The sequence below is a fragment of the Mya arenaria genome, chromosome 8, assembly GCF_026914265.1.
Source record: "Mya arenaria isolate MELC-2E11 chromosome 8, ASM2691426v1".
Taxonomy (NCBI): Eukaryota; Metazoa; Mollusca; class Bivalvia; order Myida; family Myidae; genus Mya; species Mya arenaria.
Window position 1 is genome coordinate 13,949,707 of NC_069129.1, and position 22,375 is coordinate 13,972,081.

Genomic DNA, 22,375 nt, shown 5'->3' on the forward strand with positions numbered 1-22,375 from the left:
GTCTACCTGTGTAGACCTGATGTCACACCACTGTATGAAGTCTACCTGTGTAGCCCTGATGTCACACCACTGTAAAGTGTCTACCTGATGTCACACCACTGTTTGATGTCTACCTGTGTAGACCTGATGTCACTCCACTGTATGAAGTCTCAATGTGTAGCCCTGATGTTACACCACTGTTTGATGTCTACCTATGTAGACCTGATGTCACACCACTGTATGAAGTCTACCTGTGTAGCCATGATGTCACACCACTGTATGATGTCTACCTGTGTAGCCATGATGTCACACCACTGTATGAAGTCTACCTGTGTAGCCATGATGTCACACCACTGTATGATGTCTACCTGTGTAGCCATGATGTCACACCACTGTAAAGTGTCTACCTGTGTAGACCTGATGTCACACCACTGTAAAGTGTCTACCTGTGTAGACCTGATGTCTACCTATGTAGAACTGATGTCATACCTATATATCAAGGGGTGAAAGCGAAAAGGTTCTATCTGCTTCTTTATTTTATATCACTTAGAACCTTTTCGCATTCACCCCTCGATATGATGTCTGCCTATGAAGCTCCATTGCAACACCTGCTGCCATTTGCTGTTAAATCCTGTTCAAACCTTCATATTGTTAATGAGTGCTCATTTCACAAGTGCTTTTTATTTGCCTTTTTTAAAGTTTTTTTCTGTTTAAAAAAACTTTTTCTTACCTATCCTACTTTTATGGCTTAGCATCATATTCAATCTTTGTTCTCTATGGCATAAGCTGTAGGTTGATATTACTGTGTTAATCAACATACTGTTTCTATATATAAACCTGTAATCCATTTGAATTATATTAAATTTTGTGGACCTTGCGATGCCAGTACATCTAATGTGTTGCCATTGTTTCATGTTTATTATAACCTTCAGCCAATGGCATAAAACTTTGTTTGTTTTTAACCCAAGTTGGCTAAAGTGTATTGATTGGTCAATATTTATCCAATAATTTCTATTAACCAGTCAAGTGATTAAAATTGCAGATTAATCAAAATATAACTTTAGACAAATACAAGTTTAATACATCTGGCAACAGTTGACTAAACCGCCCATTTAGCGCAGTGGAAGAGTGTGCGCTTAGGATGTAGAAGGTAACGGGTTCAAATATGGGCTGTGTCTAACCTAGTCATCAAAATATGGTACCAGCAGCTCACTTCCCACGTGCTCAAAGGGTAGTACTGGGAAAACGGTGCACTCCGTACTGGTGTAACCCAGGAAAGTCGTATCCTGTGTATTCAAGCTTTACACCTAGCACGTTGAAGAACCAAGAGAGCTAGTTTTCTAATATCTTGAAATGCAGTCACTTATTTCTCATGTCACTTATGGTATTTAAATACCATTTTAAGTCATGATCGCGTCATTGTGCCGTCAAGCTTAAATGCAGACAATAGGCACAGTCAGTCCTCCATAAACAAATATAAGCCACATCTGCTACAGTTGTTTTAGGCTGGCAGCCAAGAAATACACTATTGAAAATATTCAAAAAATTGCTTCCATGACCTGAAAAGTTCAATGTTTTACGGTCTTTTATATAAGAAAGGACTTGGTTTTCTTGTAAGTTAATGCATAAAAATCGATAAGATTTTTACAATTTTAATAACTATCTGTCCAATTTCTGCTGAACACAGAACTTCAGGTTTGTTTCTCATTTTAGAAATACATAAAAAATTGATAAATACAATTATTGGAGAATGTACATGTATAATAGTGGTCAATTTTACATGTATAATGTTGGTGACAATATAAACATATGTATAGATAAATGCCATATTAAACTTGTATAACATGGAATATTTTATTACAATTATTGCACTTGTGTACAATATAGGTGTTGCTGTAATTGCAGGAACAGTGAACACAACCTTAGTTACATATCAGGGTCATATTCATAAAGTTTCTTAGTGAAACTTCAACTTAGTTTTTATTTTAAGTTGAATTTAATGAAAACTAACAATATTTTACATCATAAAATTTACAACAATGTCGTTTATCATAAAAATCTTAACACTCCATCTATTGTGTGCGCATATAATTCAGATAAAACTAGATTGGTATTGTTCAAAATTGATCATTTACAATTGCGGTTTGTGATTATCAAGTGCATGAATTTCCTACTGATTATTGCAATGTAATAGTTTTCTCCAAAAATAAAAATGATATAACAAAATAATCAATTATTTTGTGTTCAGCTAAAATCGTTAAGCTTATCTTTGAATACTTCAAATAAATAACAAAAATACAGCATGATAAGTTGCTTTCATCTTCATTCATTGTTAAATACTCTTAACACTTTATGCATCTTGTTAATCCATTATACCTCTTCTATGAACTGTTAATTTTGATATCAAAGTCAAAAATCGAACAAAATGGCTTATCCGGTTATTTCCGATTATTGATTATGCTTTTGGGCAGATTCTGAAACCCTAGTGAAAACGTAAGTATGATAACAGAAGCATTGTTCTCTAAAATCAAAACTAAGGAAAAGCAAGATTTCATACATTTAAAATTGACTAAGACTTTATTTCGCAAGGTTAAACATGTGTTTGTTGAACTTGCATGTTCACATTTAAAAAGAAATGGAATTCAGAGAGGCATTCATTTTTTAATTTTATATAATTATGACAGAGCTTATATTTAACCAACATCGAGTTGGTTATATAAAACATTTTTTATTAAAATATTCCTGTCACTGGTCTACAAATTAAATTCTCTATAAATTATACTATTTATACAAACCTATGCAACCGTTTTCCCTCTTAAAACACACAAAACATTACATGTTTATCAATTATAAGATATTGCACAATACACTTTTAATTAATTAGAATACAACTTTCACTGATCTCAACATATCACATATACAACATACAAATTTAACTTTAATAGGGTTCTTGAAGATAAAGTTCTTAGGACTCAAAAAACCTGATTCTGGTTTCTGGAATATTGAAACATGAACCAGAAAATTAACCTGTTTTGTCCTTGAAAGTAACAGCCTTTCAGATTTCAACAAGATCTAAATTTGTCAAGTTCAGCTCAAATATACATCCTTCTTTTGGCAATGAGCAGTCTTCACTACCTTTTTTCAATTAACATGGCCAGCATGTGTCTATGAAAATATGCACACAAGATTCCATGGAATCTCCTTCATACAATAACCAGCCATACATGTATTCTTAATAGTATGCAAATTGCAGGAATGAAAGGCAAAAATTCTCAGTGACATGGAATTAAGGAGCAGATAGAACCTTTCCGCTTCTACCCAAATTGTCTCTTGCCTTTATGCACAACACTGCATGTATATCAAAAAATAAACTTTTGACAAGTGGATAAATAATAACAATAATAAAAAACCCTACAAAATTTACTGCTAACTTTTCACCCCTATTAATATAATAATTAACACAATAATTATAACAGCTAATACAAGGATTGCATGCATTTTTCTGTTCTTTTTCTGGTACTTTTCAGCCTTTTGCAACTGTTGGAGTCCTTTTTCCACCTGCACTGATGTATTTTCAATGTTGTAGTCTATTCTGTCTAATATTGTGCCCTGAAAGAGAAAGTTTGCAATATAATTTTACGTGATGGTTGATACTACATTAAACAACACATCTGACTACAAAATATTAATAAAAAATTAAATCTCATTGGCCAACATCAATGAATGAAAATTGATTTCCAATAAAATATTTCATATATTTTAATTTGCATGACTTACAGTACTATTTCTAAATTTGTCTTAAGCAGAAAACTACAATGTACATATGATGCATGGTAACTTCTAGGCGGGCCTTGCTATTTTGGCTCACTATCGACCATTATACAAGAAAGTCACATTATTATTTTTATTGTCCCTTTAAAAGTTCACTTACTTTAAAGTGTTTAAGATGTAATTGTTCCTTATTTATGTCATTAAGATCTGGTATAAAGCCAATTGTATGGACGTATGGATCAAGTGTTATTCCTCTCCTATATCCAATGTGTAACAATAAGCATATACCTGATCTACAACCATCTGTGAAAGGTCCTTGAATATATCGTTAAGGTCCTGTATAGAGCGCACTATGTGGGCTATTTCCTTGTCCCTTTGCTGTATGGATGCTGTGTTGTCTTCTACCAGTTGGGCCTGTTCCTCACTGAAACCCTGAAAAACATGAGTCCATCTTGTAAAAAATAAGTTTGGAGATGATGGATGTACATTTGACCAATTCCAGGGTCCTCTAGACTGACTAGTACTTCCTCTCTAGATACTGTAATTGTCTTAGATATTATGCCCATTCACATTAAGCTCTTTGAAGGTTGCTATACATGTGCATTAGCCAAAGTTAGAAAGCAGACAAAGTTGTATCAATTCAAGAGCCATTCCGCTTGAGTAGCAGAGATATTTTGACTTAAAACATTGTGACCAATATTGTTGATAATTGATGTACAATTTAGTAAGGGAGAAGACACTGTCAAGTCTGTATGTTGAGTCAATAACTCTTGGCTGACAGGGGCTTTCTGGCTAACTTCCAAACTTGATTAGGCGATTTTGCCTATAAATATTGAGACCAAGTTTGGTGATGAATGGCATGTTTTTGTCACACAATGCACACTCAATTCTGTATTATGAGTCAATTCAAGGACCATAACTCTTCTTAGCCTGAGACTTTCCGGCTAGTTATCAAGTTTGTCTGAGATATTTTGCCAATAAACATGTGACCATGTTTTGTGATAATTGTTGTACATTTGTTAAAGTTAGAATATGTACACTGTAAAAATTTAATCAATTCAAGGGCCATAACCCTAAGGAAACCAGGACTTTCTGGCTATTTTTTTAATTTGTCCAAGATAGTTTACCTATAATCATGGTGATCAAGTTTGGTCAGTTTCAGTAATGATCTTAGTAAAGTGAAGTACCTTAGAGTCATATTCTGCATTTTTTTGCTACATTGTTGCCTAATTTAAATTTTTGACAGGATTGAGGAAATGACAGAAATCAACTTGTTGCCATCCATGATATCCCTATAGATTAAGGAAATTGTTAGTAACAACTAAAATCCTTTGGTAAAGGCTTCTACTGTGTATGTACACCCCAAATTTCTCGGCCATTAACAATTCTAACAAACATTTTATATTGCTAGAATCTTCCTGCCTGTAACTTTATTACATTGTTTCTCCCACTTAATGACAAGAGCGATGCTGAGCAAATGCTACAGCTTGTATGATGATGAAAAAAGGAGTTTAACCGGACAATTATTAAATCAAGAGTTGTGGGCCTTGCTGTTAATGTGTGTATCATCTCCTGCAAAATGTGTACCAAGTTTCAGGTGAATGTATGAAATGGAACTGTTAAATGATCAATGAATCCCATTCATTAATTTTGTGTAACAACATTTTAACAAAAATATCTAATTCATTCAAAGGCATGCATTTAAGTCACTAAGTAACCATAAAACAGTGCAAGGCCTATACCATGTCATATGATGCATACATATCATCTTCAGGTAAAAGTCCGGAGTCAGGCCCAATGTTTGTGTCAAAAAACTGGGATCTCTCCTCTCTGCTTCTCATCTCTAAAATGAAAAAAATATAAATGAAATACAAACCATATGAAATCAAACTGTACAACATGTAAATGTAAAGCATAAAATGATAATGTAGAAAATCAAATGGCGGTTTGTACCATTTCTAAAAAAAATTGGTCAACTTAGTCAAAGACACTGTTTATTAAACAAATTTTTAAGTTCAAAAGGGGGCATTACTCCCCAAAACTCCAGACATTACTTCATGGTTTGTAGACAAAGTTAACCAGTATTTTATGGTGGTAAACAGGTGTACAAAAACTTTTTTAAATGTGTCAACAATTTCATGAGTTATCTCATTGACAAGACGGACAGAAAGACAAAATCAAGCAAAACTTTTGGTTTGTGGAGGTATAAAAGGCCATGGAAACATCAAAATATAAAACCCTGCTTACTTTTTAAGTAGGATGATTGACTAGTTCTAAAGTTGTTGGACATTTCTTGGACAGATCGAACAAGGGACATAACAAGATTTTGTGAGAGTTTCAGTTCCTCTTGGGTCCCCCTCCGACTCCTGGCAGTGATCTGCTGTATCAACCTTTGGCAATGGGCAAACATCTGAAACAACAGGAATATACTAAATAATTACAGATTTATTTAATGCTGTTTCGCAATAAATCATGATATTTTCACTGCCATTAATTCCATTGCAGTGAATATATCAATTTTGATATTTTCAATGCTCTTACAGATTTTGGTTCTGGTGTGGCATCAAAGTAACAGTGTTTACTATGCCAGATTAAAACTGTTTCAATTTATGTCACCAAAATGACCCGATGAAAATGTGTCTCTCTCATGATTTTCCAATTCACTCAAGTTAAATAACAATTGTCATAATTATAGCATAAAAGAAAAAAAAAGTTTATCACTGTAACCAATCAGAAACTATTTCCACCAAATAGAGATGAAAAAATCACAAGGAATTTAGTCAATACTTACACAAATGTATATAATATCTATCATGTGTTTGGATAGAAAATTACCCAGGGCCCCTTAGGGTCAGAATTTTCTACTGGGACCAGACACACATGATTGATATTTAATCTTGCATACATCAAATTACTTTTTTGGTAAAAAATGACAAAAAACACACTTTTGTACATTTTACCAAAAAGCTTACTGACGTCATGACGCTCAGGATTTTTTTTATTCATTGCATACATCAAGAAGTTCCTTATAAGGTTGTTGTTTTTTGGTTTTACAGATATATTTTGAAAAGTAAATGTTCATGGAAATCATCTTTTAGATATCATAATTATGCTTACTTAAAATGAATAATAAAATACCAAAAACGTATTGCGTCACAGCGCGTGACTCATCTAGCATGGAGTGCCAGATAGAGTATTCTCCCACCACAGATAAGTAGATCCCAAAACATTTCACCATGCTAGATATTTTTATCTTGCCCACGGTCAAAGATGAAATGCCCGTATGGAACTCATTTTTTAATGGTCATCACATTGGAATTACCTCCCTTGTTGAAGACTGTCGTCTGTAGCATCATAGTAACCTTGCCTTGTTGCAATGTTTAGAACGCTTATTAATTATTTCTTGCTTCAAATGTCACCATAAAAAAGTTTTCATGCACCTTTCAAGAAATAATGCTTCACTCTCCTCAGAACTATTTAAAGACCAATTTGACTATTAACATAATCTGAATCACTGCGCACATATCCATTTCAACCACGAATTATCGCATATCCACTACACGCGAAAGTTCAAGCTAAATAAATATTTTTACTTAATTTTGTTTAACCGAGTAGGGAGAAAAAGCATCTACCATAGCCACTCGGTAAACCTCGTTTCCGCAAAACACCCTACGCTCAGGTCAGGACGAACCTATCTTACACTCTCGACCATGGAAGATACTTGTATTCCAGTATGGCTAAATTCACTGGAAATGCCTTTCCAGTGTGCTAGAAAAAAGTAATCCAATAGGCACATGGTATGCATTCAGTGAGTACTGACCCGTGGTCTGAACTTGATTCAAACAATTCATCTTTCCATTGAATCATGTTAATGTTGACGTTCTATAAAGTGTTTACATAGATTTGATGTTATACAATAATATTTGAGAAATCATATTTTGTCTGTTTTAATCCTTTTATTTTTATTTTTATTACTTCTAACTGAAAAAAATCCCATATATATTTTAATTTTACAACACTACCACTTGCTATTTTGTTATTTCATTTGAAAGTTTTGTAGAGGGTTTAAAACATGTGTTTGTAAAGTCAAACAGAATAATAAACTTTAAGATTTTTTTCCAACAGACACGAATGTGTGGAAATAAGGAAAATCCCCTCCAGTGAAGATTACCATTTTATCCAATGAAAGTAACCTCAGCCATTTTTCCTACATGTACCTGTGTGATTTCTTGTGTGAGGATTTCAATGGAATGTTCTTCATCAATACTTTCATCGAATGCTGGCCTGGTCAGATGCTTGTCATGTATAACATTGAGCTCCTTCACTGAAAAATAAAATCAGTTGAGTTAGGAATGTAGGATGCACATGTCAATGAAGAAACTGAACAGTTGGTTAGGTACTTCAAGTACTTCTAGTTTTGTCCTTAATAACATGCAATCACAAAGCATGCCCTAATCATTGCGCAACGGATATTGATTAACCTGACTGAAACTTTAACCGATTCCTTTGCACACATGTATTGGTCACCAGTCCATTTAGTTTACAGCACGGCTGTCATGCATTCTGTACCAATATGACTACAGTATTTTGTAAAGTCATGGTTGCTGGACATCTCTGATCATCTGATCTGAGTAGCAGGTGTACTAACATGTATGACAAATAATTACACTTACTTTTCATTTTGATTCGTGTCATTTCATATTGTATTTCTTCTACACCATCCACCCTGAAATATATTGGTTTGAAATTAATTTTTACACCTGTTACATGATTAAAGTTGCTTAATTGTATCCAAAGTCTTATAACTCGGGTACATGTAACTGCTTTAAAATAACATACACCAATAGAAGGTTCATGGCATGGTTACAGGTCATTATATCATTATTTTACACACAAAAGAGCTTTAAGTGTGAGGACTTGGCATTCTTATAAACACATCAACAAATCCTTATCACAATCAACAGAAAACATGAATTTATCTAATGCATGTAAGACAGTCGGAATATACTTTTCTGAAAAGTTACATTAAACAGTAAGCAGTTTGCACAAAATTATATTTGGTCTTTCCGGCACATTGAGTCATTCAATTTCAAGGCCTGAATAAAAATCCAGGTTTGTTTTTTTAAAAGCTGACAATTGTCAATCCTGAATTTTGATATCGTCTAGGCTGGTTCAAACATACCATACCATCGGAAAATAAAAATCAATAATCCCAATCAAATGAACAAATTTAGTTGATATTTGACTGTTAAGCTTGAACATTATCACAGACTTGGAGAATTTCAAGTGCTGGATTTGCTTTAAAAATTGACCCCGTCTTATAAACGAGTCAAGACAAAAACACCAGATTTCACGGGCAAAGTAGGGGGGTCATCTTATAAGCGGATCACCTTATAGTCGGGAAAATACTGATTTCAGGATTATCCCTGACCAGTTAACCAGCCTTAGACCTAAGGGCTTGTGCATTTTGTTCAGACTGAATGAGTATGTGATGTTACCATTCTGGAGGTAGTCTGTTGGAGCGTGTGTTGACTGTGCCGGCCTCTATATCCAAGTTGACATTGGACATCAGACCGATGCGGTCATCTGACACCTGGAAATAGTCAATAGTGGACAGTTAGTAACTTTAGACTGCAGACTATTCCCCTTTAGTTGTTGAAGGGTATTTTACTGACTCAGTCGACTTACCGACCTATCATTTCTTATCAACATGTGTTTCCGGATTTAATTTTTTGGAATTTGTTTTTTTGTGTGCTTTAAGAGTTTCTATATCATACGTTGTTTTGTTGTAAGATGTTGCAGTCACTAAATGATAACTTAAGCCAAGACAGTCTCAAAATCAGTTTATTTGGTTTTGTTTGTCTATGAGGTGATTCTTGCAATAACAATAATGTAAATGTAACACTTTTTTTGAAATACAAAATATTGTATTAATTTTTTTTCATATGCTTCAGTTCATTCTTCTTGTGTCTTTCTTTTTTATTAATGTGAACAAAATACATGTATATACATTTTTTTATCTTTTAACATTTCTAAACAATTGTATAAGACAAAAATATATATATCTCCACATGTTGCCAAAACCATAAAAATAGGGAATGAATGGAAACAAAGCATTGTAGATTTGTTAATAGCTAACAGAAACTAGGACCTAAGCAGATGTTCATAATATTAATGAATAGAAAACATTGATTTCTGTTCTAGTTAATAGTCGAAAAGAATATCTATTAATACACATGCAAATAAATCTCATTGCAATGAGCAGATGAACAACACAACAAGCTTCAATTCATTAATTTTTATATAGCAGGCTGGAAGATTGTAAACAGTGCCCTAATGTTCTGCTGCCATACATTGTACCCTTTAAAAAAATCAATTGCATTGATTAAATGTCCTCAGTTACAAATGTACACCTAGGCCCATACACTGCAATATTGAAGTAGCCAAATAAAAAACAATTTTGGAAAATTGGAAATTCTTTTACACACACATGACATGACAGTTGAAAATAAAATTGAACAACAACAGACAACAACAATAGAATTCAATCCCGGGATCTCTGGATAAGCTAGGTTATCTATCAGTGCTGGACAACTGAAGCATTCATTATATTAATGTTACAGGTGTTATGTTATACTTAAAACACAATTCATTTTTATATCAGCTAGACAAGGTCTTTACCACCTAACCTCTGAGGCGTGGATATGTTACAGGTGTTATGTAACACTATAAATACAAATCATTATCACATCATAATTTGATAACATCGAGGCAAAAGTTGTCAACATCTGTTTATGTATTGCAGACTAAATGAGCGTTATGCTATCAAGAATGTATACAAATATACTGTAACTAAACAGCAAATGGTGTGGCCTAACTATTTCTTTTAATTAGTCAGCTTAAAAGTGACTGACACTTCAAGCCTTGTTGAAAATAAATCCTAAACATGTCTTGATCAAGACTCTTCCAGGCCAGTATTTACTAGCTGATTAAAAATAAGTGTTAAATTACCAGTAGAACAGTTAAACCATATAGTTGGAACAAGGGCGAGGGGTGGGCGGGGCAGTGGTTACAATTGACAAGTGCATTACAATCCCAGATTATGCTGCAAATAAAAACAAAATCTAAGGTGATAAACTTACGCTTACTTATGTTGAGTTATATCCAGACCAGTGTTAATATTGCTATTTGTGAAAAGATACTTGTTCAAAACTGTTGTTTTGTCAGAATTTGATCAAAAATGAGCTTGATACATCAATTTGGACCAAACAATGACTCATGTTCCATACTGGATCATCTTCAGCATCGTCGTAACGAGGTAAAATTTTGGTCCCTTGTATTTTGACTTGAATAAAACAGTACAGAACTAAGTTGATCATTCCAATTTCCATTCAAACGAGTCACTGATTACGCAATATAATCGCTACCAGTCTCAGATACACATGCTTTATTGCATAATGATTTCTTTAAATAATGATCCTTTAGTGCATGAGACGATCAACAATGACTTCAAGCATGCTCAAAACATATTTATTGTCAAAAATAAGATTTAATTTCCAAACTTCGACCCACATTGTTTATACACCGGAAGCCGCCATTTTGATTGAATTCATTGAAACCCATGCTAAACCGATCGAGATACAGTATAAAAACACTACGCATCGGTAACTTCCCTTTACAAAAACACGAAAACTATCGTAGAAAAATTATACTTGATTATTTTTAGCCTTTTAATAAATTATTACCTGAAAAAAATCTGCTTGGCGATCAAAATGGAGGTGCGGGCGCACAAAAAAATAAAAATATTTTTTTTTACATTTTCAAAAAAATAGGAGCGGTAAATCCGAGGAACGAAATATCAATTTGGTGTGGCCTAAAAGGATAAAAAATGTGATCAAGTTTGTTTCTCTCGGAAAACAGCAACTCTTCCTCACAAAATCAGTTTGGTTTAAAAACCACAAACAATTGGGGATACTATTTCAATTATAATTACCAGCATATAAAATCAAATATCTATAAATATTCCTATAAATTTGATGTTTATATGACTATTTTTAAGAAAATAGCAAGGTCTAACCCTTTAGTTGGAACTCGGGTATCGGCTTCGGCAAAGAAGGGTTAAAAGGACCAGTTACTACAAGACTTTCTAAACTGACACTCATTTTTGTTATTAAATTGAATATGATCATCGGAAAATAATCATGCCAATATTCAGCAAACAAAGACCTTTCCTAGACCTGTCAAACTTTATTTTGTAGCTTTACACTGTATCAATATGTATTTTGATTGATTAAATACTACGTGACATCAAAAAAAAACAAGCACTGGTTTATTTCTGATACTTGGCTCATTTAAACTTTATACATAAATAATTAATAAAACTACAACAACTAAAAAAGTGCCAATACGGTCGGTGGAATTACCGAAAACCCGAAATTCCCCGTAAATACCGAAAATCCCTTCCATTCTCTGAGGTATATAGCGTTTTCTTTAATACGCCCGGTTTTACTACTTTATTGTGTTCGAATGTTGTATGCCGTAATTGTTGGAGGTTGGAGAGGGGTGGGGAAGCCTAGGGAGGGTGGGGATGGGGGTCGTGGTGACTAAAACCCGGGACCCCCTTTCATTTTCAAAAGTTCGTACAAAAGAAGAGTATGCGAGGAGGTTCTTACGCCGTTCCTTCAAAATTGCATTGTGTTTTAGTGGGTTGTATGCTGTATATCTTGGTGGTTGGAGAGGGGTGGGGGAGTCGGAGTAGTTGGGGTGGGGCAGGGAGTGATTAAACCCCGGGAACCCCATTCATATTTCTAAGTACATACACAAGAGTATGCAGTATGGTTTAAAACTGTATTGTGTTTAAGTGGGTTGTATGTCGTGGTTGAGGTTGGTTGGAGAGTGATGGGGGAGTCGGAGGAGGGGGTGGTGGCTACGAAGAAGTCTCAAATACTACTTTCACATATCTCATTTCAAATTGTAGAGGTAAGGGAGGGTAGGGTCGTACCTTACCGTATACAAAAAAGTATGCGAGGGTGTGTACGCCGATATTTAATACTTCATTTTGGTCGTCCTGTATGCCAAAGTTGTTGGTGGGTGGAGGGGGGTGTGGAAGTCGGACGAGGGGGATGGCTAAATCCCGGGAAGTCCTTTTAATTTCATATATGTTAATGTTTTAACGACTAGTTCAATATCACATTTCATTGTGTTTGGTTGCTATTCGTATTTTAAGTATATCGTATATAGAATGTTTTAAAGGTGTATTATTTGTTATTGATATTTCCTGTAATAAGTTATCCGTTTATTTCGTTGTAAAGCGCCTTTGAACGTGTGGTTAAAAATGGTGCTGTATAAGTTAATCGATAAATAATAATTGTGTATTGTGAACAAGTTGTGTGTTGAGAAAGGTGAATAACTGGTATCAAGCGGGAGTTGATTATACAATTGTCCTTATGTGTATCATAACGAATTGTATGTGTCTCAACTGTTATGTGGAATCGCTTGGTATGTTTCATTGCACAATCTCGTGAAGAAAGAAATGCAAATTGTACAATTTCACTTAAATACCATCACTGCACCTAAATACGAATCATCAACATCATATTAACATTGGTCATGATAGGAAAGTGTTATTAATGAATAAAAGCATAATCTAATATTTTATATCGTAAAGCATACCGTTTAAATACTTACATGCAATACTCGTCTCAATATCGATATGGACATGCCATTGTGAGATATTGGTCCATGTCTGTTATCTATCAGTAATGACACCCCGCTGTGACAGATTCTTATCGTGCGGTCAGTACCTGGAACCATGCTGTCACTGATGACTATAATACGATGTGTATTGAACCCCAATCAATGGCGTTCTGGTTCAAAACGGAATGCTCCTGTGAACCAGAAATTAAATCTTGTATTTACACGGAGGTAACAAGTAAGAGTACGCGGTGTATGAAATAAACATCGGAAGTCTGAATATTTATTTCTTAGTGTAATGCAGTTCAAGAGTACGTTGCACGTCAGTGTTTACGATATTAAAGAAATTTAATATAATACACCACTGAGGGCCATATGACATAATAAGGACAGGCCATTTACCCATCGAAGGTGTATATGGACCGAGGCGTAAGCCGAGGTCTGTTCACCTTCGGGGGCTGAGTAGGCGGTTATTATAATGCCATATGTCCCGAAGTGGTATATTATATGAAAGAGGATGATCTTAAGCGAAGTGATATTGCTAATTTTCGACCATATGAGAGCGTTATGGCAGGATAAATGTGGACTTGAATTGAACCAAAGATTTGTATTATATATATATTTTTTTCTAATTTAGATGAAAAACAGATTGTTCATTCACCGTGCCATATTCAGGCCACACCACGAGGAGGCGCTCTCGTCATGGCCCATCCCCCACCCCCACCCAAAACCTACCCTCATTTAGTTGAAGAAGTTTCAACACATTCCTAATTTGTTACGTACTACAGCTTCAGAGAACATTGAAATGCAACAGCATCTTCAAAAAATCATAAAAAATTGGTCTAATTGAAAATAACCTCCCTCCCTTATGGACTTTCATTTCGTATTATTTTAAGACGGACTGCTTATGCAATGTTAAAAATATTCATCAATTAATCCCGAAAGAAATCGATACTTATTTTGAAATAATCATCCTATTCTGCGAAAACAGTTAGGTTGCCGAAACATTCACGGGAATGACCGTAAAGTGATATGTTCGAATTAAAGGTAATTAACAACCGTCTTGCCACTATGACAGCACTCGTGAACTGTACCTTGTTTGTTATATAGACCTATCTAGCTCACAAACATTTTTCTATAAACCTTAATATCCCGTTTTAGAACTATTCACATAAAGGCATACCAGCATTTAAATGGGTTAGTAATCATACGTTTTAAGTCCACGTAAGAGAGCTATGTAATGGCTCTCTTCAGCAGCAATGTAGCACTAGTTAACGCGCAAGGGTTGTGGCAAATGTAAAGCATGTATAATAATAGAAGTTAAATACACATATGATAGCCTGAACAGTCAGTGTATAAAACAAAATAAATAAAACATATGTACAAGATGTAAAACTGAGTTGACAAAACAGTTGTATAATGACTGTCAATTATCAAGCAAAGCATACAAAGAACCCATGGCTAGAAAGATAGGTATAATGGTGTGACATTGTTGGCAGTACTGTTGAATGTCACGTCAATGCATATGTCTCAGCTTTCCCTAAAGGGGGACATAAACTGAAAACATAAGCACCCTTTTTTCATTTTTTAAGTACAGTTGTTACTTCATGCGTACCTCAAAGACTCGAAAGCGAAACGCGAGGAAAATATGCCTGTAACATGTCATGTTGTCGAGCAAGTTCGAACTCTTCATGAACTTTTCCTGAACTATTTTTATTTATTTGTTGTTGATGCGATATAGAGAAATATTTCATCATAAAGCGATGATTAAGGAATAATCCATCCCAGTAAATGTAGTCGACATCAGCTAACCGTATTTATTGCTGGCCGTTTACAAAAGGAGTAATTGCATTTGCGACGTGAGTTGCGCTGAGAGATATGCCACCTCAGTGAGACTGAAGTTTCCCTACAATGGGATTCACGGCGGGTCTCTGCAGCAACAAACTCACGCGCTTAAATGGGTTTCACCGATTGTCTAGCTCTGACATAAATGGTACACCCCAAAATTGAATTTACCATGTATATCGTTTGACATAAAAGTGCATGTTGACATCAGCTAGCCGCTATTATTGCTTATTATTGGCGCATGGTTTTCGACGACGACAAAAGGTTAACGCAATTTGGAAAAAGGAGTAGTTGCACTTGCGACGCGAGTTGCGCTGAGAGATATGCCACCTCAGTGAGACTGAAGTTTCCCTACAATGGGATTCACGGCGGGTCTCTGCAGCAACAAACTCACGCGCTTAAATGGGTTTCACTGATTGTCTAGCTCTGACATAAATGGTACACCCCAAAATTGAATGTACCATGTATATCGTTTGACCTAAAAGTGCATGTTGACATCAGCTAGCCGCTATTATTGCTTATTATTGGCGCATGGTTTTCGACGACGACAAAAGGTTAACGCAATTTGGAAAAAGGAGTAGTTGCACTTGCGACGCGAGTTGCGCTGAGAGATATGCCACCTCAGTGCGACTGAAGTTTCCCTACAATGGGATTCACGGCGGGTCTCTGTAGCAACAAACTCACGCGCAAGCACTTCAAAAGGTATGACATGTTTTCCAGAGTAGACACAGCATGGCACGAGCAAAAATGATACAAAATGTTACACAATTCAAAAACACATTATATGAACAAAAAGACATACAATAAAACACATAACATCTAAAATGACAATTTTTTTTTGTACCGGACAATGGCGCACAGTAAATCCACAACAAACAATTGAATGCGCTTATGCATGAATTTGATGTTACTCCATATAATGGGAAATTTTCGTTTGGTAATTTTCAACACGCTTTTTTCGGGTACGTCGGCGTCACATGATCTCCCATATGAGGCGCCCTATCAGATATGGTAAAAAACAGTAAAATTTGGGGTTAGTCCGTAAGTAGCTGGACATGATGAAGGCAACGACATCAGCATTTACGTAGTTTCAATTAATCTAGATGTTCCTGTACATAACGAATGTTCTGGTCTTACCGAGCGCCATATCCGGTGATCTTATATATATATCGAAACAATTAACACACATAATTACAACACAACTGAGAAGCACAATTAAGGCGTTTTCGAAGCACAGCTAGACAAACTGATACATGACATAGGTCTTTAATATATTTAAATGTCCGCTGACTGGATTTAAATGTATGTTTTTTTAATTTCTTTGCCATTTTGCTTTCATCTATATTTGTTTTAATCGGTGGTAGCTGTGTGAATTATTTTGTTGTATTATTTTCATTTTAAAGAAGGATTTTGAAAAGTTATCTGCATTTCATACAGCGCCCTTAACTGACTGTGAACACAAGTGGAGGTTACACAATTTCTACAAACAGTAAAAAACGGGGACCAAGAGACAGTTGAAAAGATGGAAATAAACTGGGCAAAAGAAACGCGAAATTATACACCAATAGATTAAGTTTGGTAAAATGTGGCAAATATCACAACAACACAAGCATGACATGGACATAAATAATGGTTGCATAGAAGTATTCATGTTGAGCTTCATTTTTTCGAGAACAACCTCAGTTAAGAAGGTCCGTAAATTCTACATTATATAATGAAAAAATGTGTAGATTTAAGTTGAAAATAGTTGCCCGTTAATTTTATAAAATTGCAAACATAAGTACAGCTGCTTAATTCAATGTACAACGCGATCTACTTGCGTGCGGCGTAGTTAAAGTGTACCGATTTCTTACTTTGTAAACCGTTCATAGACATTTGAGGTTGTTTTCGTAGGAAATGGCCAAGGTGCTCCGAATGAAAACATCGGCGTACATGCATAAATAGATTGCATAGATTATAGATATAACAAAGTGACCACGAAAAAAATATTGCATAGAATAATCAACATCAACTCATTGCACACAATATCTGATACAATACAAATAAAACATTACAAAATCATGTGCTACTGTCACCGACTTTAATGTGAACTGATTGGTAACTGAATGTGAATTTGCAGTGAGCATTAAAAGTCCTAAATGAGCTAATTCTTGAAAAATAATTTAAATTAAATTATAATACCATATACATCTTTTCGTAAATTTTTACAGTTGTTACAATCTGTGAAATCTTGTCTTACTTAGCAAGTAGCGATGCTTTACTTTATCAAACAGTCGGCTAACCACAATAGAAAATCTGCACAAGTTAGAGAACAAAAGGTGACACACATTACATATAATATTAACATATATACAAAAACAACACTATCTTGAAATACTCCTGTAGTTTAGTATTAAGAATTGTCTTCTGAGAACATTATGCCAAAATATCGAAATGTTAAACCGTCTCATTCTTAACAAATTAAGTTGGTGAATCCCAAACATCTATTTCAGCCGTAATTGCGAGTTAAAAAACGTCACAGATGCTAATATATTAATATGTGTAAACATCTATCTCATTACTTTTAATTAAAATACAATTTGAACTTTTGTATAGAAATGTTAGGTAATGAAACCAAAAAATAAATAAAAAATATTGCAATGTGCTTCTGTCTGGATTCGAACCATTATCATGAAACCCTCAAAATATTCTTAGTCCCTGTGCTTAACACTACAGGCTAAAGCATTGAGTATCGAGTGGAGGTTTTATTAGGGGTGTGCTACCTTAATGGTCGCATACTTCAGGAACTGTACAAATACATTTCTATATTCCCCAATGTTCTTTCATATTATTTGTACACTGGTGACACGTCATCTTGTTTTGAGTAATAGCTGGATTATACACTCAATTCGCCCATTCTTAATCATCATGATTTAATTTCAGCTCATATAACTGTCTTAGAAAACAACACATTGCAGGGAATGTGTATCGGTTTAGTGGCAGTGAACTGCTACTACCATTCTTCTTTGTGATTACGCTTGGCTAGAATAAATCGCGTTATTAATCACAAGCTGAGGGATTTCGCTTTCTGTACGGCAAATTGGATTCGCACGCACGCAAGCACGCATGCACGCACGCACAACTGCTTTGACTGTTGTCAGTGGCAAAAGTACAATAAATGAAGACAAACTTCATCCTGCAATGTTTATTATGCTGAACACATGAACAGATACAAATTAACATTATTGACGAATGAAACGAGCACAATTACATGTACCGGCACACTGCCGACCTAATTCTATAAAACAACTTTTTCAGTCCCTTCTCATTTAAATGTACTTTGTCTCGCATGAACTCGGCTGGAAAACGTATGTGGGGAAGCCGCAAAACTTCAACGAGCTCTCTCTCTTCCCCAGCAACTGGTTAATTCGTGCGCGCTGGCTTGCAAAAGACCTGTACCCCAACCCGTCCCGGAATGCTCCACGCTCCCCAATCTCCAACACCAGGATGGTAGATACACCACTGTCAAGGAAGTCCTGGGCAATGTCAAGTACGGCCGCCACTATGTCCTTCGGTACGGATGTAGTTGTGATATCATTGCCGCCCAAACTCACTACCACCAAGTCCGCCCCGTACATGTTCACCTGTTTCAAAAGTCCTGGTTTGGGTTTGGAAGCTTTCATCCCGCCCGCACCAAAGAAACGCACCTCCATAGGCACCTAAAAGAATACATTTAATATTGTAAATGGCTTCACAGTCGTTGCCTTTGTAATATTCTTTTCAATTATCACCTCATTGCAACATTGTTTTAATAATTGTCATCCGTATATATTCAATTGAAGTAAAACATAATATATACAAAACAGAATATATATGCGGCCTTTCAATTAAAGAATTACTACACAACTTATGACTGTAACATTTCCCAGTGTGCAAAGTGCTTAAACATCACATATGAATACATAATATATCATTGTACATTCAGACCTAATATTTAGTACGCTTAATTAGGTTGAGTCATTAAATCGTGACAGTAGGTGTTTACAAAAAGTCTACAAGCTGCACTCTCACAGATTGACCATCCTAAAACTTTTTAGTACGAGTATATTGGCATGTCGTTATATGACAACTAGAAACAAACACGTATAAATCGCCGATGTAAGCTAACTAAATAGGAAGTTAGGTTTTACTGTACATAGTGAGTGAACATGAAAAAACAACGCACCTTGAGGTCCTCATTGCAGAATGCGTCTAGTCGCCAGACGTGACTGTCCCCGAAAATTGCAACTTTCTTCATTTTTAATAACAAGAGTGAACATAACATACATGCAATATATTTGAACACACCTTTATATATACTGACAATCTGACGATTGTGCTCAAGCCATGCCAAGGTGTTAATTCTGCTACAAACACTCATTACACGGTTCTAACTTTTATATATCAACAAGCGCTTTCATTAGGTACTGCGAATTCACACCCTTTTACCAAACACGTGAAATTTAACATATCACGTTCTCAAGGTGTTCCGACTTTAATTAGCCAATTTTAAAATCCATATTCGCTTTCAACTATTCCCCAAATATTCCTCGCCTTTCTTTTTAAAAGCAAATGCTTACAACGCTTTTCCTAAAATGTATTCACTAAATCTATATTGTACTATTATTATACCAAGAACAATACGAATATAATTGATAAAACATACATATACTAGTATATAGAAACACTGACGTGCAATGTACTCTTGAACTGCACTGCATTAAGAAATAAATATTCCGACTTCAGATGTTTCTCTCATACACCGCGTACTCTTACTTGTTACCTTCGTGTAAATAAAACAGAACAGATATTTTATTAAGACTTGTACAACGTACATCATCTTCTTAACCACAAATGAATAATAAATAAACAAACACATGGTATGACATAGGTTATACATAATATGAAATAGAATCATAAATATATTCAAAAAATTATTCACATCAGGTGAGGATGAACAAAACTATTATAATTATAAGTGAATATTTAAAGTTTATCTTCAAATACTCCTTTGTGTAAATACAAGATTTAATTTCTGGTTCACAGGAGCATCCCGTTTTGAACCTGACCGCCATTGGGGTTCAATACACATCGTATCATAGTCATCAGTGACAGCATGGTTCCAAGTACTGACCGCACGATAAGAATCTGTCACAGCGGGGTGTCATTACTGATAGGTATCAGACATGGACCAATATCTCACAATGACATGTCCATATCGATATTGAGACGAATATTTCATGTATGAATTTAAATAGTATGCTTTATGATATTAAATCTAATATTAAGCCTTTATTCATTAAATACACTTTCCTATCATTGTCATGACAAATGTTAATATATGTTGATGATTCTTATTTAGGTACAGTGATGGTATTTATGTGAAATTGTGCAATTTGCATTTCTTTCTTCGCGAGATTGTGCAATGAAACATACCAAGCGATTCCACATAACAGTTGAGACACATACAAATCGTTATGATACACATAAGAACAATTGTATAAACTAGGCACACAATTGTTAGATATTCTTTTTCTTATGTACAAGTGATTCAAAGGTAATATTTCTACTATTGATACAACCTTATTCATTGTGATTTGACTATAATGTTTTCTGGCTTCATGTAAATGACCGTCCGATACTCGTATTGGGTATCATATGAATTGTAGTTAGAAATTTACATTATATCTGCCGCCATGTATATATGTTTTGTATAGGACCTCATTTGCCATGTTTATGGTATGAGAGAATAAACCGTGTTTGACTTTGACTTTGAATATAATCAACTCCCGCTTGATACCAATTAATCACCTTTCTCGACACACAACTTGTTCACAATACACAATTATTATTTATCGATTAACTTATACAGCACCATTTTTAACCACACGTTCAAAGGCGCTTTACAACGAAATAAACGGATAACTTATTACAGGAAATATCAATAACAAATAATACACCTTTAAAACATTCAATATACGATATACTTAAAATACGAATAGCAACCAAACACAATGAAATGTGATATTGAACTAGTCGTTAAAACATTAACATATATGAAATTAAAAGGACTTCCCGGGATTTAGCCATCCCCCTCGTCCGACTTCCACACCCCCCTCCACCCACCAACAACTTTGGCATACAGGACGACCAAAATGAAGTATTAAATATCGGCGTACACACCCTCGCATACTTTTTTGTATACGGTAAGGTAAGACCCTACCCTCCCTTACCTCTACAATTTGAAATGAGATATGTGAAAGTAGTATTTGAGACTTCTTCGTAGCCACCACCCCCTCCTCCGACTCCCCCACCACTCTCCAACCAACCTCAACCACGACATACAACCCACTTAAACACAATACAGTTTTAAACCATACTGCATACTCTTGTGTATGTACTTAGAAATATGAATGGGGTTCCCGGGGTTTAATCACTCCCTGCCCCACCCCAACTACTCCGACCCCCCCCCACCCCTCTCCAACCACCAAGATATACAGCATACAACCCACTAAAACACAATGCAATTTTGAAGGAACGGCGTAAGAACCTCCTCGCATACTCTTCTTTTGTACGAACTTTTGAAAATGAAAGGGGGTCCCGGGTTTTAGTCACCACGACCCCCATCCCCACCCTCCCTAGGCTTCCCCAACCCTCTCCAACCTCCAACAATTACGGCATACAACATTCGAACACAATAAAGTAGTAAATCCGGGCGTATTAAAGAAAACGCTATATACCTCTGAAAATGGAAGGGATTTTCGGTATTTACGGGGATTTTCGGGTTTTCGGTAATTCCACCGACCCGTGCCAATATCATCTGATTATGATAAACTTGGCTTTAGAAATATGAAGACCAATCACAAAACTGAACTCATTTTCAGTGTCAAACCTGATCAGAGAAAATGTTCCTGCTCTGCAAGGCATTATTTCGCATCAGAATAAATACTTCTGTCAAACTTCTTGTCGCCATATCTTATTAATTTATGAGTTGTCGGAAAATAACCAAAATAAAACCGGTCTCCGGTTATTTTGTGTTGTCGGCGACCATGTTATGACGTCATCAACG

General features: G+C 35.3%; 1 protein-coding gene across 1 annotated transcript; it reads right to left on the bottom strand.

The window, feature by feature from the left end:
* Positions 1–1,615: 1,615 nt before the first annotated feature.
* On the bottom strand, positions 1,616–22,359 carry LOC128244652 (syntaxin-16-like). Its single transcript, XM_052962675.1, has 8 exons — positions 22,199–22,359; positions 9,249–9,343; positions 8,424–8,476; positions 7,968–8,074; positions 5,998–6,160; positions 5,493–5,593; positions 4,039–4,182; positions 1,616–3,588 (listed from the first exon to the last, which is right to left on the bottom strand). The coding sequence occupies exons 1-8, from the start codon at positions 22,277–22,279 to the stop codon at positions 3,406–3,408; spliced, it is 927 nt and encodes a 308-aa protein (XP_052818635.1). The 5' UTR covers positions 22,280–22,359; the 3' UTR covers positions 1,616–3,405.
* Positions 22,360–22,375: the final 16 nt, after the last annotated feature.

Excerpts from the sequence above, each read along its gene's own strand:
- LOC128244652 (XM_052962675.1), bottom strand. The coding sequence starts at position 22,279 with ATGGCGACAAGAAGTTTGACAGAAGTATTTATTCTGATGCGAAATAAT. Across the intron at positions 8,477-9,248 it reads AACAGACTACCTCCAGAATG|GGTGGATGGTGTAGAAGAAA; the intron begins GTAACATCACAT and ends AATATATTTCAG. Across the intron at positions 5,594-5,997 it reads TCAATCATCCTACTTAAAAA|AGATGAGAAGCAGAGAGGAG; the intron begins GTAAGCAGGGTT and ends TTTTCATTTTAG.